The 19,160-nt window shown below is 42.5% G+C and overlaps 1 protein-coding gene across 6 annotated transcripts in view; it reads right to left on the bottom strand.

Annotated features, from left to right (window-relative positions):
- The window catches only part of PPP3CA (protein phosphatase 3 catalytic subunit alpha), a 344,753-nt gene that overhangs the window by 31,459 nt on the left and 294,134 nt on the right, over positions 1-19,160 (bottom strand). For all 6 annotated transcript variants that reach the window (XM_025204265.1, XM_025204266.1, XM_025204268.1 and 3 more), the window contains exons 9-10: positions 5,881-6,006; positions 2,668-2,742 (exon numbers count right to left, since the gene is read on the bottom strand). In XM_025204265.1, the coding sequence (XP_025060050.1) occupies positions 2,668-2,742; positions 5,881-6,006 (201 nt within the window). The remainder of the gene's footprint in view (positions 1-2,667; positions 2,743-5,880; positions 6,007-19,160) is intronic.

Raw genomic sequence — 19,160 nt, 5'->3', positions numbered from 1 at the left:
AAGAATGTAGGATAGAATTCTCAAAAATGCTCAACACTGGTTAATATCTGCTTTTATTAAAGGCAATATGAGTTTTACCATTAATTTATAGTAATTAGAGCACTTTGGTCTTGGCACTGAAGCCAGTGGGACTTTGGTATATGTGTAAGTGCTTTCCTTAGCTGGTGCCTATAAGCACATAGCTTTCGTGACTTTATTCAGTTTGGCAAATATCTTCACTCATATGTTTTCTTACTATTTCACATACTGCTTTAATGACACAGCAGCTAGCTATTTAAATTTCATGAGCAAAAATCAGGCACAACAGTCAAACCAGTAGCTCTTTCCTCACTGCATACACATTTAAAGGGATACAGTTTCTCTCTCTTTTCCTCAAGATGATGATTAAGGTCCTAATTCTGTTGCTATTCTATATGATGAACTTCCAATGGTTCCAAATTTCAGAAAGGATAGAAAACCCTGCAACATGAACTTCCCATTTGAGGCTGTAATTCTGTGGAAGTTTAGGCCACTGGCACTCAACCTTTTTCATAAGTGTGGCAAACCTTAAAACAGAAATGACTGAGGGCCAGGAGAGGGATGAGGGGTGGGTGCCCACGCCCCACCTGCACTTTGGCCGGGTGGTACATGTTGGTGAGCTCACTGTGCATGAAGAGTTCCAGGAGGAGCCACATTAACATGTCAGTGAGCCCATGCTGGTGACAGGACATTCACACAGGCTTTGAGCACCACATCTGGCCCTCGGGCAGTCGGTTGAACACCGCCAGTCTAGATCATTGGCAGCAGTCCTGTTTGAAGCATTCCAAGTGCCTTTGAAGGGTTTCAGACAGTGAGGGCTCAGACATGAATAGTCAAAAAAGAACTTTAAAAATGGCCAAAATGCTTTAAAAAAATCCTCCAAGACCAAATTTAAAGATTTTTGTGAAATGTCTGAGCACTGTAGAGGGCCTCTGGTATCCCATGGTAATCCATCCCTTCTGCCTGCACAGGGCATCAGGGTGATGAAGACAGCCAATGAGCAATCTCCTTTGCGCTCCACTGTCCTGGAAGACCTCCAGAGGTTGGAGGTCCCCATTCATACAGGATTCCTGCTCTCCAAACTTCCAGATGGAGAGTGGTGCTGCCACGTGTCTTTGCTGGCATTTTGAAGCACTCTAGGGTAGGGGAAGGAGTCAGGGTAACATGCACCTGAAGCATGATGGATTTTAAGTGCTTCAGGATTTGGAGCACTTCAAATGCACATGGCCAATACCCCAAGAGCATGTTCTCTTTTCATAAAGAAAAAAAAGATACAATTTTAATTAGCTGCTGTTCATTATCCATCTCAAATTCTTAACCTCCTTTTTTTTGCTCTTTCCCACAAATCCATTAATAGATGCCTTTTACTTTATGTTGGAGAGCAGGGGTACCAAACATACGGACATCTAGCCTGTGGGGCTCTTAAAAGGGCCAGAAATCTGGGATACAGAGCCCTGTTGGGAATGCATATCAGTAATGAGGGCCAAATGAGGGCTATGTTATGCAACACCAGCTGTCCCACTGTATGAAGTCTGGCCCCCAAGGAGCCCCATAATCCAGACCTGGCTTGGGGACCCAAACCAGTTTGACATCCCTGTTCTAGAGTAATATATTTTTCACACTATGCTGATTTATTTCAATCATCTTTCCCCGCCTTTACCCCTTATGCACAATTCCCCATCCCCTCCCCACCTTTAAAGAGATCAAGAACCAATGGAGTATTAGCGATAAAGAAAAAAGAAGTGAAAGTACTTTTTATTGAGTGAGTGTGTTTTTCTGACATGGAACTTTCTACAGGATTATAAAGATAATACAACTTATTCTTTTATTATGGTATTCAGTAGTTCTATATTAGGAAACATTATATAATGGAATAAATTAATTCATCCTTCTCAGGGCCCACTCCCAATGAAGTGAGTGGGATATGAGATCACTCATCATATAGCCTATGAAGCACTACATAGACTTTCTTCTGTTCACAGAATGAACACAGCAGCAATGTCCCCTTTTACATGTGAGTTTGTAAACCATGACTCTCAAGCCAAGAGTTAAGAATGTCTTGCAAATGCAAGACGTTCTCCCTCAGAGGAAGAATGTCTTGCAAGCTTGCCTAACTCTATCCCAACTACACAGTTGGTCCATTGAAAGATACCACCCTAAGAAAACCTTGCTTTTCTAATTAATGAAGTACATAAAGAAGAATTTTTTCCCAAATCTACAGTGTCTAGCATTACCAAAGATAAGCAGACAATCACTCTAGGCCAGGTTATTCTAATGACTGTGCACAAACTCCTGTTGGAACCATTGGGAAGTTCTGTTCCAAAAAAAAATCAATGGTATTATAGGTTTTCAGCAATAATAATTCAACAAAACTCAGTTTTCATGAAAGGAGTTAAATTATTATTTTCCTTCTTTAAAACCTTTTATTTTGGGGTTTATTTTAGGGAAGGAGGGGACACAATTTAATTAATTCATTCCAAACCATGCATTAAGCAAAAGCCTACTGAAGTCTAGCACACTTATTGTTTTCAGCAGCATGACAGCATTTATAAATGATCTGGCAAACCAGAAAATCATCCCTATGGTTAGTAAATGAGACAAGTAGTTTTCAAGACAAACAAATCTCAATTGAAGGCAGAAGGCTCTTACCATCAAAACCATCTTCCTCTGTTCCTAATTCATCGTCTGAGCAGATGTTCAGCACATTTACCAGCATCTCTGTCACTAGGGACAAAAACAGATGAGAAACATGAACACTGGGTTTTCCTGAGCAATCTGAGAGTAGGCTGTAACTGTAGTAGTGTTAATGAACATTCAGTACACAAATAACACCCATTTTTAAAACAATTTGGACCTTACATTTGTAGTAATATAAGCTTCAGTCCAGGGATTGTGTGTGGTTAATAAGTATCTGTACACATGGTTTATAGGTTAAACAAAATTAAAGGGACACTGCAACAATAAAATGCCTATAATATAAGAAAAATTAAGTAGTGGCTCTAGCACATGGCTCTCTCTCACATATTCTCATTGTATGTCTTTCTACCATTTCACGCAGTGCTTCATACTCTCTGAATTGCTAAGAACAGGAATCTAGATTACAGCATAATGAAAATGATCTAGAATGCAGGAATCTAGATTACAGTGTAATGAAAATGATAAAAATCAGACTTTCCTTTTTCCATTTTGTGTAGTTAGTTTTGTTTTCTTTCACTCAGCTTGAAAAACAGAAATTGTAAAATTGACATGTCTTTTCCCTTCCCTAGACACAATGCTGCAGCTCTTCAGTTCCAGACCTTGATGACTCAATAAATAAACAAATACTCTGATTTTAATAATAAAATAAATAATGGAAATATTTCTATTGATAATACATTTTAGTAAAATTGATTTTTACCAAACTTAATTTTGTGAGATTAATGTAAATTGACAGTGTCCCTTTAAGGTCAGGACTTACTGTACCAGTAAAAATTACATTGCTGCTGAAAGAACAATATGTTTAACTTCTTTCATTTTTAACTGGTGCTCTGAGCAGTCTGCCTCAAGCTATTTCTAAACTGCTCCTAGCCTTTTTTAAAAAGTCAGCATTGAGAAGTACACAATGCAAAAATCATCCAAACACCCCCAAAACCAATCCTCCTTCCCACCAAACTAAAATTAAACAGGCACCCAAGGAGATGGGATTCAGAATTCAAAAGCCAAAGTTATAAGGTAAAATGTGAAGTCATTAGCAGATAAGTGAAAAACTCTACTACATCTACATGGAATAAGCATCATTAAAGGTGTTACCAGGAGTGCCTGGACTTGCACTAGCTACAAAGGTTGAAGGTTTAATTTTACAAACGAGGTCATTGTTAATATCCTCTTCTGTGACAGCCATGATTGCATGGGCATATTAAGGGGGTGAACAAAATTATTTTGTTCCTAAATTAGTTAGGGATTTAAAATTTTTGTTCCACTTGAAATATTAATGGAAAGACTTCCACGTTGACAACCAGTGCCATTAGCACTGTGTAATTTACAGCTTCCTACCTTGGCTGGCCTTTGAGGGAAAAAAAAATCTATTAAAAAAATAAATAAATAAAAATGGTGTAGAGCATAAACCCTACATAAATCCAAGAGCTTTACTTTGCTAGTGGAAGGAAAAATACTGAGTACTATGATGTGGGCCCTACATACCTAAGGGACTACTTTCTCCCTTATTTTCTACCAGGATGCCTGAGAGATGCTGAAGGAAATCTCCTGCAAATACCATCTGTGTGGCAAGTTTGTTTGGAACACTCTCTGGGAAATTTCTTCTATCAATATGATTTTATTTTACTAAGTTTTAACTCTATGATTTATGGAGGCTGTTTTTGATAGAGGCATATAAATCTAGTAAATAAGAAAATAAAACTAAACACAGCTTCTTTCTGTATTTGTCCTTCAATCAATTAAAGTCAGTTTTATTAGGAGCTTGACCATGGGGCATGATATGAAAAAAACAATTTTGTTTTTAAGACCATCATTACAAATCTCATTGTTTCATAGTCCATCCCCAAGATAATATGCCCTTAGGGTTTATGGAAGTTTTCTGGGACAAAGTTTATAACAATCTGCAAAATGAATCAAACCATAGGACTCGCTTGAAAATTTGGACTGGCCATAATATTAATTAACAAATGATTTCTTTTTCCTTTTTCAGAAATCCTAAAAAATGCATTGAGCAGATATCAGAACTTCCTCCATCAGTGGAAACATGCACAGGAAAAAACTATGCCTTGCTAGATGTAGTATATCATATGTATATGTCACATCCCCAGTGGCCTGGGACCTCTCTTTGCTATCAGCTTCATTTCAATCACCCACTCAAGAAGTGACTGTTTAAAGTACAATATAAAAGACTAACAGAAAACAGAGGTGATCAGGACTGCAGGTCAAAGTCAAAGCTATATTTCTAATTGTTTATTAACAGAATTCTATTATTCTAAGCAATGTTTCATTATAGTTTTTGCAACAAATTGCAGTTACAACAAGGCATAATATCACATTGGAAGAATTAAAGTTAGTTTTGTACCTCTCTAGTTTGAATCTGGTTGACTTGTTGGGTTTTAAATACTCTGCCATTATATTTAGGTTAATAGGATAGGCCAACATATTCTTTTATGTCTCGTGCACTTAACACTTACAGCTTAAAAGTGGTTTCAAAGCAACATCAGGAACACTAGTGCCCAATAAGAGATGCCTTCAGCATAGAATGACACAAAACTAATGGGTTTTTTTTTAGTTCTGGGACAGCTTAATTAAAAAGTGAGTCCCTAACCTCCCCTCCTCCACTCCAGGTCTAGAAAAAGTAACTTAGCAAAGCAGACACCAGTGTGACATAGTTTGAATTTGCTGACCAGCGGGTATCACATAACTGAATCAGCAACCAGGAGGTCAGCTGGAGAAAGATATGACAGTGGTGCAGCAAATGTCTGCTTTGATGTTCCCCAATCAATATCACAACATGCCTCAAGAGTTCATAAATCAACAGTTATCTTCAAATAAACCCAAGTTTTTTTTCCTCCAACCTGAAAGGCCCATAACATTTATTTCCAGAGCACCAACACAGTTGTCTTCCCTGTGCCCTGAAGAGAGCAGTAAATCTTAAAGAACAAAGGCTCTGAGACTGTCAATGCCATAGTCTGATCAGGAAGTATTCCTGATTTAGCCTTTCCACTACACTGTCAAAAGCAACAACCTATCTTAGACCACCTCCAAGCTATTTTTGTACAGCCATACAGCCCAGCTCACTTGAAGTGTTATGGCTATGCTGCCTAATTTACTGTGGCCCCCTATCCCATTCCATATTGTAGCCATGAATGGTGCAATTTTGCCTACCTTTCTCTCCAACAAATGGCAAAGACCAGGTAAACACATCCATGAAATTTGGAAGCCAGTATGGATGAGGGGAGCAGTTGAACTGTCTGATATTCATAACATTGTTCTCGTATTTCAATACTGCAGCTGAGAACAAGGAAGGAAAGAAAAAGATATTAGCTTCACATATGATGACGATGACTAGGGTCAAAGATAACAACAGTAGTCAAGATCTTCCATGCCAGAGCTCAGGCCTCTACCACTGACCTGAAGAAGTAACTCTTGATTGGGAGCTGAGTAGGCACTTACCCTTGGACAGTCCTGGTCCTCTCAAATGGCATGTGACAAGCTCTGGAATATGCTCGATTTCCACATAAATAATGTCTTGAATCTTGTGAAGTTCTGTATTATATAGTGCATTCCTTTTCACAGAAACTCTGTGTGTGTGTGCGTGTGTGTGCGCGCGTGCACACAACTCAGTGCACATTTAATAACCACACTGTGTAGTTTCTAACTGACAGAAGAAAGCATTTGTCATTTAATTGTTGTTAGAGATACTCATCTTTAGGATAACGATACATCTTCAATATACTTCATCCATACGAAGTTGCAGCACACAACTGAACAATCTTCTCATAAGATGTTGTTCACATCATGCAACATTTTGTTTAGTATTACTTTAATGGAGCCCAATCATGCATCATTTAGGTACAGAATCATAGAAAATTAGGAAACTCAGGAGGTCATTTAGTCCAACCCCCAGCACAAAGCATCTCCATATCATCCCAGCCAAGGCTTTGTCTAGCCAGGTCTTGAAAACCTCCAAAGATAGAGATTCCACCACTGCTCTGGGTAACCTGTTCCAGTGCTTTACTACCCTCCACGTACTAAAAATTTTTCTAATATCTAACCTAAACTTCCCTTGCTGCAGTTGAGACCATTGATCCTTGTTCTGTCATCTGCCACCACTGAGAACAGTCTAGCTCTATCCTTTTTTGAACCCCCTTCAGGTAGTTGAAGGCTATTAAATCCCACCTCACTAGACTTCCTCTCTAGACTAAATAAGCCCAGTTCCCTCAGTCTTTCTTCAGAAGTCATGTGCCCCAGCCCCCTCACCATTTTTGTTGCCCCTGCTGGACTCTTCAATTTGTCCACATCCTTTCTGTAGCAGCTTTCTTGGCAACAAGGGTACACTGCTGGCTCATATTCAGCTTATTGTTCACTGTAAACCCGAGGTTCCTTTTCTACAGAGCTGCCGTTCTGCCAGTCAGCCCCCAGATTTTACTGGTGCATGGGACTGTTCTGTCCTAAGTGCAAGACTTTGCTGAATCTCATGAGATTTCTTTTGGTCAAATCCTCCAATTTGTCTAGGTCACTCTGAATCCAAGCCTACCTTCCAGCACATCTACTACACCCACCAGCTTGGTGTAATCAGCACACTTGCTGAGGATGCACTTTAAGCCAGGTCTTTCATGAAGACATTGAACAAAACAAGCCCCAGAATGAACCCCTGGGGCACTCCACTTGATACCGGCTGCCAGCTGGACATCGAAACATTGATTACTACCCTCTGAGCCTGATGCTCCAGCCAGTCTTCTATCCACCTTACAGTCCATTCATCCAGCTCGCACTTCCTTAGGTTGCCTGCAAAAATGTTGTGGGAGATGATATAAAAAGCCTTGCTGAAATCAAGGTGTACCACATCCACCAATCTCCCTGCATCCACAGAACCAGTCACCTTGTCATAGAAGGCAATCAGGTTGGTCAGTCATGACTTGCGCCTGGTGAATTCATGCTGACTGTTCCTAATCACCTTTTATTCCTCCTAGTGCTTAGAAATGGATTCCTTGTGGATCTTCTCTATGATTTTTCTGGGGACTGAGGTGAGTCTGACTGGTCTGTAGTTCCCTGGGTCCTCCTTCCCCCCTCCCCCCCACCCCTTTCTTAAATACGGGCACTATGTTTGCCCTTTCCCAATCATCTGCGACCTCTCCTGATCACCATGCATTTTCAAAGATCATGGCCAATGGCTCTGCAATAACAACAATCAACTCCCTTAGCACCCCTGGGTGCATCGCATCCGGCCCCATGGATTTGTATATGTTCATCTTCTCTAAATAATCCCTAACCTGTTCTTTTGCCACTGTTGGCTGCTCATCTCCTCTCCAAACTGTGCTGCCTGGTTCAGTAGTCTGGGATCTGACCTTGCCAGTGAAAACTGAGGCAAAACAGGCATTGAGCACTGCAGCCTTTTCTGCATCCTCTGTCACAAAGTTGCCTCCCCCATTCAGTAAGGGACCCACACTTTCTCTGATCCTCCTCTTGCTGCTAACATACTTGTAGAAACCCTTCTTGTTACCCTTCACATCCCTTGCTAGCTACAATGCCAACTGCACTTTGGCCTTCATTGACTTCATCCCTGTATGCCTGAGCAATGCTCTTATAATCTTCCCTAGTTATTTGTCCAAGTTTCCACTTCTTGTAAGCTTCCTTTTTGTGATTTAGTTTACTAAAGAGTTCCCTGCTAAGCCAAACTGGTCTTCTGCCATATTTACTAGTCTTCCTGTACACTGGGATGTTTTGTTCCTGCACTCTCAGTAAGGCTTCTTTGAAGTACACCCAGCTCTCCTGGACTCCTCTCCCCCCCATTCTGGCTTCCCAGGGGATCCTGCTCCTGAGTTCCCTGAGTGAGTTGAAGTCTCCTTTTCTGAAGTCCAGGGCCCTTACTCTGCTGCTCTCCATCCTTCCTTTCCTCAGGATCTATCCTGATTTCTATCATCTCACAGAAAGGCCAGAAATTACCCTATTTGGACAATGAGATCTTGGATTAGAGCTGTTCTAACCAAAACAAGAGACTCATTTTTAAAGTCTGATTCTGAAATTCCTGACTCACATGAGAAACCCTTTTGAGGTCAAGAAGGCCACTTTCTCAAAGAAGGATCTAAAGGACTGGTCCTTTACTTTGAGCCCCTCCACATGCACTTTCACATACCTTCATATATACAGGATCAGAACCAACACTTGGTAAGCATTACACAAGTTTGACCCTTACCAAAACTGAACTTGTTACATCTGAAGATTGCCCAACATGGCACTGACAGTACGTTGAAATGCTTAACTAGAAGGCTGAACACTTGGGTAGAATGGGCTGTTCAGCTCTAACAATCCATTCAGTCATATAGTCAGAGCAGTAGGGCTGGAAGGGACTTCCAGAAGTCATCTAGTTCAATCCCCTTCCCTGAAGCAGGCTCATCCCTATTCAAACCATCCCATACAAACAATAGTCTATACCCCACGTATGACTACCCTCAACCCTGACAAAATATAGACCTAACACCCTAACCTGCCACAGGTAAAGCAGGGGAACCAGAGCAGCCAATGTCTTGCTTCTATAAAATGCTGTCAATATATGCATGAGAGGTTCTAGGCAAAGGTCCACACCCCCTGCTATGGAGGAAGGCAAAAACCTCCACAGTCCATACCAATCTGATCAGGGAGCAAAATTCCTTCCTAACCTTAAATATGGTTATTGGTCTGACCCAGAGTGGAGGGGCAAGACCCTCTAGCCAGGAACCTCTGGCTTCGCACATGCCAGAATCAACACACCCCAGTTGAAGTACCCAGCCTTAGCTGTAGCCAACACCCAATACATCTGGAGAAGCTTAAAACACCATGACACATACGGCAGAAAAAGGGGGGAGGGAGGAAGCAAAGCTCAGAAGCATGGGAAATACCCATAGTATAAAATAGGAATAGCTACACCTAAGATCATCCCTGATCAGTAACTGTCCAACCTCTTCTTGAACTTCTCCCGTGATGGAGAGTTCACAAGTTCCCTGGGCAATTTATTTCACTGCCTCACTACTCTCACAGTGAAGAAGTTTTTCTGGATATCCAATCTAAATTTGCTCCACTGCAACTCCAAGTCACTGGCCTGCATCCTTCTCTCTGCAGCAAGAGAGAAAAGGTGCTTTCCCATGTTTTTATGGCAGCCCTTCAGGTATTTGAAAGACTGCTATCATGTCTGCTCTTCAGTGCCTTTTCCACAAGCTGAAAATGCCTAGCTCCTTCAGTCTCTACCCATATGACTTGCCTTCCAAGCCCTTGATCACCTTTGTTGCCTGTCTTTGGATCCCCTCTAACTTCATGTCTTTTTTAAAATATGTAGCCCAGAACTGCACACAGTACTTCAGCTGAAGCCTAACCAATGCCAAAGAGGCACTGTTACCTCCTGTGTCTTGCACCTAATACTTCTACTGATGCAGCCCAAAACTGCATTCGCCTTTTCTGCAGCTGCATCACACTGCAGACTCATACTGAGTCTGTGGTCTGCCCAAGACTCCCAAATCCTTTTCCATACAGCTGACATCAGCCAGGTGTTCCCCATTTTGTATTTTTGATCATTTCTCCCATGGTGTAGCACCTTGCATTTGTCCACATTGAGCTTTAACCTCTTAGCTGTAGCCCAACTTTCCAAGCTATCAAGATCCTTCTGGATTGATCTTGCATCCTTCAATTTGTTCACAATCCTTCCCACAGTTTCATGTCATTTGCAAAGTTGCTCAAGAAGTTTTCTATGGCAGGATCCAAATCATTAATAAACATATTGAAGAGCACTGGGCCCAAGACACAGCCCTGTGGGACTCCACTGGAAACCTCCTGCCATTCTGACACAGACCTGTTAATAATTACCTTTTGCTTACAGCTATTGAGCCAGTTATCTACCCAATTTAAGCTTCTTTGCTGAATTTGTTGTAATAAGGTGTTAAATGGGGACAGGTTTTGTTGTGAATATATGTCAACTATACACTGAATTGAACTCATCAGCTCATTTCAGTGAGGTTAATACAGCAGCATCAAATGTGTTGGGCTCCCATGGGTTGGGTGGGGCTTCCTGTGGGTTGGACAACTTGCGAGCAGTGATGTTAATGTCTATAGTTTTGGCATGGCTTCAGTACCCAAGGAGTTAATACCATCATTGCTAGTTCCCCCCTTTCCCCAATTCTGGTGGAGCGTAAGGAGGGAGGAGGCAGGCAGTGTTAACTCTCTGGGTTTCAGAGCTGCACTAAAACAGCAGGGATTAACCCCTACCACCACCACCACAGGGGCTGCAGCAGCCACAGCAACAAGCCCTGCAGGTTGAATTTGGCCTGTGAGGTTGGTGGTCCAGCCTGCAAGAAGCCCCACGGGCTACCTGAGCCACCTCTGCAGGCCAGATCCAGCCTGGAGGTTGCATGTTTGACACCCTTGTGTAAATGCATAGTCTACAAATATTAATGACTTCAGCAAGTAGCAGCTAGTTAGACCTGTACTGTTCATTTAGGATGGGAATAGATGTCACCTGATGTCTTGTTTGTGCTGCCTTAAACATTTTAATGGTGGCACAAATGCTGGGCAAATAGATGTCGATATCTTTTGTTGCACTGCATCAAAGAAAATCTGTGGAGCAACAAAAGGTGGTAGTAGACTCTTACACTTTATTGTAGAGGACATCTTCATGGTGGATGGATATAAGCAGCCAGAGCCGCTTGTGTTCCTGCCACCTTGGGCAGGTGCTCTGGGGAACTGAAGGTTCCTCAAGCCCCTGGAGCACCTGCCTGCTTTCCCCACTTATAAAAGAAGCATCCTGAGGAATCTTGGAGCCTCTCTCCATAAGCAGGGAAGTTGGGGTTCCCCACTCAGCTAGACCCACAATTAGGAGGGAGTGGGTTTGGCTGGATGGGGAAAGAAGAGACATCATATCGCCCCTTGTCTTGCACTATCAAGTGCAGAACAAGGGACAACGTGCATTTTCCACAATAAAGTGGATCAGCTGAACCATGACACATTGTGGCAAGGCTGATCTGCTTCACTTTGACGATGTCTATTTACTTCAGTGAGGGCTTTGTTATACATTCATTTCAGGTGGCTCCTGGACCTCTTAACCCCTTTACTGTTCACACATTAAAACCTTAAACTAGTTTTAAGCACACTGAGTGGCACCACTTTAAGTCACCTAAAGGCAGGTATCTCTGATCCACATTACCCAGTAGGTATTCCATTAATGTGTGGCCAATCCTCACAGATAGCTACTCAAGTTGCAGTCCTCCAGCATCCCAGATGCCGCATCCCCTCCCTCACCCTCCTGCTCTGTGTGGACAAACTTCCACCCCCTGAACTCTACTGCTCAGGAAGCAGTTCTCAAACCAAGCCAACTCCCCCTCCTGCCCCTGGGGTTGTAAGCTTCCCACCTCCAGGAGAGCAACCTCATGCAAAAAGCCTGCAGAGTACATGCTAGCTAGCCAGGTCACAAAGCACACACAACTCTAGGAGTAGATCTAGGGGGGAGCCAAGATATGGAGCCCCATGAGCTGGGGCTTCCTTCCTAGGGCAGAGGCAATAGCTCCTTCAAAAGCACCTTTCTTCACCACTCCCAGCCACCCCAGGAAGTGTGACCAGCACCCCCTCTCCCCCTAAACCCCAATCCCAATGTATTAAAACATGAGACCTTCTTTAATTTACTTCTTTATTTCTTTTTAAATTCTTTTTATTTTTATTTTATCCTTTAGTAGCTGATTTCCTTCATTTCATGACCCCTCCCCCACCCCCATTTTCCTTCTATCTCCCATTTCATTATACATCCCCCGTCCCATTAACTCTTTGCCTACCAGCTTCATGTTCTTAGCCCCCACCCCCAACTCATCTCTCTCACATCCCCAGCTAGAGAAGGAATAGAAGCCCGTCCTGGCTCACCAGCCCTATAGTGGCAACTCACAGCTGTAGCTCCTGGTCAGGCCCCTGCCTACCAGCCTTCTAGAGGCAAGTCACAGCTGTGCAGAAGGGGACAGTCAGACAAGATTTTTAGCCTTAAGGTGCAACTGTTCCAAGTTTGAGCTAGTACTAAAACTGATCAACATCTGAGCAGCTCAAAATGCAACATGTAAAAAGGCCTGAAGTACCAACTACAATTAGACCTGCACTGTTCATTTAGAGGCAAAAGGTCACATGTTCCATAACTAAATCCTCAGGTTATCCAATCCCTTTCATTTTTTAAAGATAATACAGAATCTTTAAACAGAAGTCTTAAGATGTTAACCATATTATAATAAATAAGGAGCAACAACATAACTGGAATATTTAAGAAAACTGGACTGATTATATAGCATAAGTAAGATGTAAGTACATAAAACGGAAAACTCCCATTAGAGGGATTTCTGAAACATAGAAGCAAAATGTTTCTGTGTTTGTAACAAAAAAGTTATTTTTCAAATGGCTATTTGAAAGGTAACTCACTTATTACCAACTCCCACAAAAACACTGAACAATATAGTTTAGCCAAAAATCCAGAAATGAAATCAGATATAGTTATTCAATATGGTTGGATCATTCATCACAGTTAGAAAGCTGAAATGTGTCTGTGCTGATGATTTAGGCATTTATATGTATTGCTTAAAAATGAGAAACCAGAGAAAAAGCAGCAGGAAAGTCTGTCCTTAAAAGAAAAGTAAATTCTCTCTAAATATACTTTATTTTAAAATGTATGACGTATTAGCATAAGTGTACCTTTAACTCATGGTGCTTAGTAGAACGGTGCAAAGCTTTGGTCCCTTATTTGATTCGGCGGAGATTTGGCCCAATTTGGTGGCTGAATCTCCGAATCTGAACTGTATCAGGACACCCTTTAATCTCTCTGAATTGAATTGGAACCCTCCAAATACATTTGGAGAGATTCAGAAAGAGTTAGAGATAGACACAGCTTTAAATGTTTTTTCTACATACCTCAAGGTACCAGGCTGCTCATGAATGGTGTGATGCTGGGGTGGATGGAGCTTTGCACAAGAGCACAGGGGACTCCCCAATGCATTCGGCAGCAGATCCGGAAGTGGACCAGAAGCACTTCCAGTCCAATTCTGGGTCTGCCAGAGAGTGTGTAGCACCCCCACCCTCGCACTCCTCCAGCTTGGTGATTGGTACCTCCTGGGCAGGCACCTGGGGTCCCCCCGCAGCCAATCGCCAAGCCGGGGGGACACAGGGGGAGGTCCCCTGTGCACTCCTTGGCAGACCCGGAAGTGGATGCTGAACATGCAGAGGGCCGTCCTATGCTCCTATGAGACACTCTATCCAACCCAGCATCGCAGCATTCATGAGCCGGACTAGTAACTCAAGGTACGTATAAGAAACATTTAAAGCTGTGTCTATGGCTGAATCACTGATTCTCTAAATCAGCATTGAATCTTCAGATCTGGATTTGGCCGAATCAAATCGGGGACCCGTTTCTCACACCTCTAGTGATTAGTGCTTATGTCATAGGAAGTATTTAGGATTACAATGGGTTCACAGTGTTCTTTTGCAACTCATCTGGCCCTATGGCATATATAATGCAAATTCAGTGGTATATAATAAGCACACTGTTAGCAAGCAATTATTAATATGGCAACACTGGATTGTAAAAAATGGTAAGAGTCTGAGAAACAAATCCACCTTTACATTTATTCATTTTAACCTCCCTGAAACCTGACAAACTCTTCAAAATATTGACACTGATATTCCAGTGGAATTTTATATAACCACTTCCTCTCCAGGATGATCCCTAGTCCATTTGCAGAATAGCAACTCTACAGATACAGTCCACGGTGAGGAAAAGATGTTGCATTTGTCCCAGGACAAGTTGTGCCTATGGTTGCGCTGGAACAGAAATATCCCAGGATTTGTGTGTACACACACTATACTTCTAACCAGGGTTTAGTGAATGGGTGAACGTATGGCTGCTTTTTTGCCACTGATTCAATGATGCAATTTTGAGATAACTATTTAGATGCACTTTTGTGATGTCCTGGGATAAACTGGAAGTACTTCTTATCCCACAAAACTTTTTGGGGTTTATCTCAGGACAAAAAATGTGGATGTCTAAACACCTGCAATTTGCCTAGGGATAAAACTGTTTATCCTAGGACAAGTGTATCATATTTGTAGCCTATGCTACAGTATCATCATGGATAATGAAACAGGTCAGCTGTAGTATAATTATATTCATTGGTGTGTTAGTTTATGCCAGAGATTAATGCAATTTATAGTGGACAAGCTTGGTCCCGTGGCCTATGTTAACTTAAAAGTAAATATTTGCACAAGGTATTATCACTACTTTTCATCTTAGGGTCTAAGGTTGCATTTGTCAAAACACTACATGCATACAATAAATGATGTTTCCCTTTTTCAACATTTTCCCCTGCTTGGTCTATATAAGGGGTGTGATACTGATACTGTGATGCATTTTAACTTTGTTTCTTCCAAAAGGTGATCTTAAATCTATACCATCCATAAACAGCAGGCCATATGGCCTTCAAATGAATTTAAGAGGAACCTCTTTCTTCTCAATCCCTCCATTTTTTGCTGATTATTACAGAATCAAAATGCTCCAGAAATGCCCAGAGCCTAAGTACTCATGGAACAGAAAAGGACCACTCTTTGTCCAATCTGGAAAACTGTTATTTAAAAGGGGAGAGGAGGGGGCTGGGGTGGGGAGAATGGACAGACCTGACTCTTTCATAGTTACATAGATGCCTACTCTGGTTTTCAGTAAAATGAGATAGCAAAGCTCTGTTTTTCTGATGTTGGTACTAATGGGACAGCTATGTCACCAGTTTTAATAAGCATTCTCTATATTTTGCCTGAATTCATCTAAAGGAAATCAAGATTCATTCTCTACTGATGCAGAGCTGCATGGAATAATGTCTCCCATTGCTGGCTGTATTGTAAGGATGAATCAACATTCTGGCTGAAGACAAATGAAAGGGATTGACAAGTGAAAGGAATGATTTGAAGATGCATTTAAACCAGGCTTGGTGCCTCCATGTGCGTCTTCCCTTAAGGGCCAATAGCGCTGCTCCGGCTCCACATGCCGACAGCCTGGTGAGCACTCCTGTGGGGAGCTGGCTGGGGACTGAGGAAGCTGGGAGTTGTTGGGGGAAGACATGGAGTGCCCGCCCAGTAGGCAGCACGTGGAACCTCAGTGGCATGCTAATTGGCCTGAAGGGAAGCTGCATATAGAGGTGCTGAGCCCAGTTGGGCCAATAGTGCCACTCCAGTTCCACATGCCACCAGAAGGATGGGCATTCCATGTGGGGTTTTTCCCAACACCTCCCCCTCCCTCAGCCTAGGCAGGCAGGCGGATGGGGACAGAGCACACCTTGGGGCACAGTGGCAGCATCTCCCTCGGTGGCTTCCCATACTTTAATTCTTTCCCGAGGGAGGGGGAAGGGTGCGCCGGAAGCTGCTGGCCCTACGCAGCACACTGCAGTCCCTCTCTGCCCCCCACCTCAGCTTGTTCTCTGTGCCCACTCCTAGAAGAAGGGCCAGAAGGTGAAGGGAGTGATACGCCGCTTGGCCGGGAGGGAGGAAGGGCACAGTTGGCATACGGCAGCTGGCACCACCCAACATAGATATGTGACCAGCTGTGGGAAAGCAGCGCGGGGCACAGTGGTGGCAGTGAGGTGGTACCCCCTACCCTGGTAAGAAGCTAAGTATGGGAAGGCGGAGGGAGACACTGTCACCGTGACCTGGAGTGCACTCTGTCCCTGCCCACTTGCCTGCCTGCATGTACCACCACCTATTCTTTCCTCTCCATTTTTGATCTGGCCCCACCCTCAACCCCTATCCTTTCCCCTGCCCTGCCCCTTCCCCCCCATACACACTTACCTGCTGGGGTGTGGATGCCTGCATGTCTGTGTGTATGTGTCTGTACCTGCATGTTTGTGTCTGAGCCTGCATGTCTGTGCCTGTGCATCTCTGCCCTTCTAAAGCAATGCTGAGCTCCGTGGTGCCTGTCTTCACCTTGCAAGGGATCTGGTCCCTCAGGTCCAGTTAGCATTTTAAGCCTGGCCCCTGGAATGGCTCAAAGCACTCATGTGCACCTTGGGCACTAATGGGACCTCCAAGACCAACCTTCACAGTCCCACCCAAACCACTGTATAAACTATAACAAAGGAACAAGCCTCTCTGGCTATTATACCGACTAACCCACTCTGGGTTTATGCTGTTTGCTTCCTCAAGGTAGCACGGGTGCCACCTAGGAGCTCTCCTGGCCCCTCCTGTTCTGATGCTCTTTCTACTGCAGCCTCCAGGACCAGACTGCTTCTGTAGGTTTAGGCCCTGAGCTTATATACATGCAAAGCCTTGCCCCCCTTCCAGTTACTTGACTCAGCAGCCATCACAGATGCGTTCCTCCTGAACCTGAGAACCTGCCTATTTGCCTTGTGGCTTCTTAGCTGCTGTTTGCAGCTTTTAGCCCTTCAGTAGCCCAGCTGCCTTTCCCTTGTGTCTGCTACTGCTACCTTTTAATTAATTTCTAACACTAATTATTTGTGAGGCATCAGTTACTGAAACCATGCAAGTGAAGTAAACCATAGAATAAAATTTTTTTGGAAGTTCAAATTTTACAAGTTTTGGAATTTATTATATCAAACTTCACTACTACTTTGAAAGGCAAGAATTCCTCCAACAAATTGTTCTTGAGCTAATAAGGACCCACTTCTCTATTGGTTCAGAAAATTACTATTCCATTTATCAAAACATTATAAGAACTATATGAAGAAAGGGTAAATAACATGTTTCAAGAATTACTTAAGGGATTTTGAATATAAATTGTTTATGGAAGTTCTACGAAACAGGTGAGAAATGCAAGGAGTAATGTACATAGATTTATGAAGTTTCATCTTAGTTTCACTGAAACCAATGGGAACTTTCCTTTTCACTTCAGTGGGACCAGGATTTAATTCAAGATGGGTACTGACTTGATAGTTAGACACAAGAAACTTAGTATTTTATTATAGCAATTTCCTACAATTTCCCAGAAAACTGATTTTCAAACCAAGTTATCAATCCAAGAAATTCAGAGTTGAAATCTACCCTTATATTCATGTTAAATTATAGAAATCCATAAGTAGTATATTCAAAGAATGTTAACTGTGCTTTGTCATGATCATATACAACCATAATGGAGATAATACATTTTAGAATTTGCTGTGATTTAAACTGATTTTTAACGACATTCCACCCCAAAACTTGTTTCACACTTTTTTTTTAATAAGTCATTGCTTCTTACTATTTGTTAAGTAGAGCAGAGCTAGCAGCATCTTCCTTAAGAGCATCCTTGGCCCCACTGTGAACAATGGAAGTTGGCAAGCATTTGAAATAAGACATTTCTAAATGGAATTGACTTTAGTTGACTGTGCTAATGAAACAGTTTTCAGAAGAATATCAAAGAATGAACATTAATTTAAAAAAAAAATCATCAGATGTAGTTTCTGCACAAGATTTCAATAGCTATTAATGATAAAGGAAGTCTGAAACATTTATATAATTACTATACTAAGGTAGTAAATTGTTTCTCTGAGAAATGTAAAGTTTAACTCAAATTAATTAACCAACTTAATTTTTAATTACTAGGAAATTTATTCTGTACTCAAGGATTTAGAGCCGTAATTGTGGGATTATGTATTTCTCATACATTTTGGGGGTTATGAATTTCTCATACATAACCAATGGCTAAATGTTTGTTTCAGATGCAAAGCTTAACCTCAGCCTTATCCATGGAACCTTAACTTACATAGAGGGGGAGGGGTGGTGCTCTATGTCAATGAGCGATATACATCGACCCTTATCAAAACGGAATCAGAGGAGGAGAAAGTAGAAGGATTGTGGGTTAGGTTACATGGAGGTCAAGGAGAAAGGGATTTGGTGGTAGGGGTCTGCTACAGACCCCCACACCAAGGGGAAGAACTAGATTTGGGGCTCCTGAGGCAGCTCTCGGAGACCATAAAAACTAGGGAGGTGGTAGTCATGGGGGACCTAAACTACCCAGACATCTGCTGGGAGATGCAGACAGCAAAGTCCCACCGTTCACGCAGGTTCCTATCCTGTGTACAGGACCTCCATCTGACACAGGAGGTACAGTGTCCCACTAGGGAGAATGCCTTACTGGACCTGGTATTGGCAACGGGGGATGACATGGTAGGAGACCTACAGATCGGTGGTCACCTGTGGGACAGTGATCACCAAATAATAGAATTCACCATAAGATGTCGAGTGGGTAAGGTAACTAGTAGGGTGAAAGTGCTAGACTTTAGGAAAGCTGATTTCAATGAACTCAGGCGTTTAGTCAAGGACGCACTGCAGACTAAGAGTTTTAAAGAGTTGGGAGCCCAGGAAGGGTGGCTGTGCCTTAAGGAAATGATCCTTCAGGCACAGAGGGAGATGATCCCGATGCAGGAAAAAAGGGGGAAAGGGGCCAAGAGGCTTCCTTGGCTGACCAGAGAAATCCAGAG

The sequence above is a fragment of the Alligator sinensis genome, unplaced genomic scaffold, assembly GCF_000455745.1.
Source record: "Alligator sinensis unplaced genomic scaffold, ASM45574v1 scaffold353_1, whole genome shotgun sequence".
Lineage (NCBI taxonomy): Eukaryota > Metazoa > Chordata > Crocodylia > Alligatoridae > Alligator > Alligator sinensis.
The sequence above is the reverse complement of the archived record's forward strand: the minus strand, read 5'-3'. Positions and strand labels throughout refer to the sequence as shown.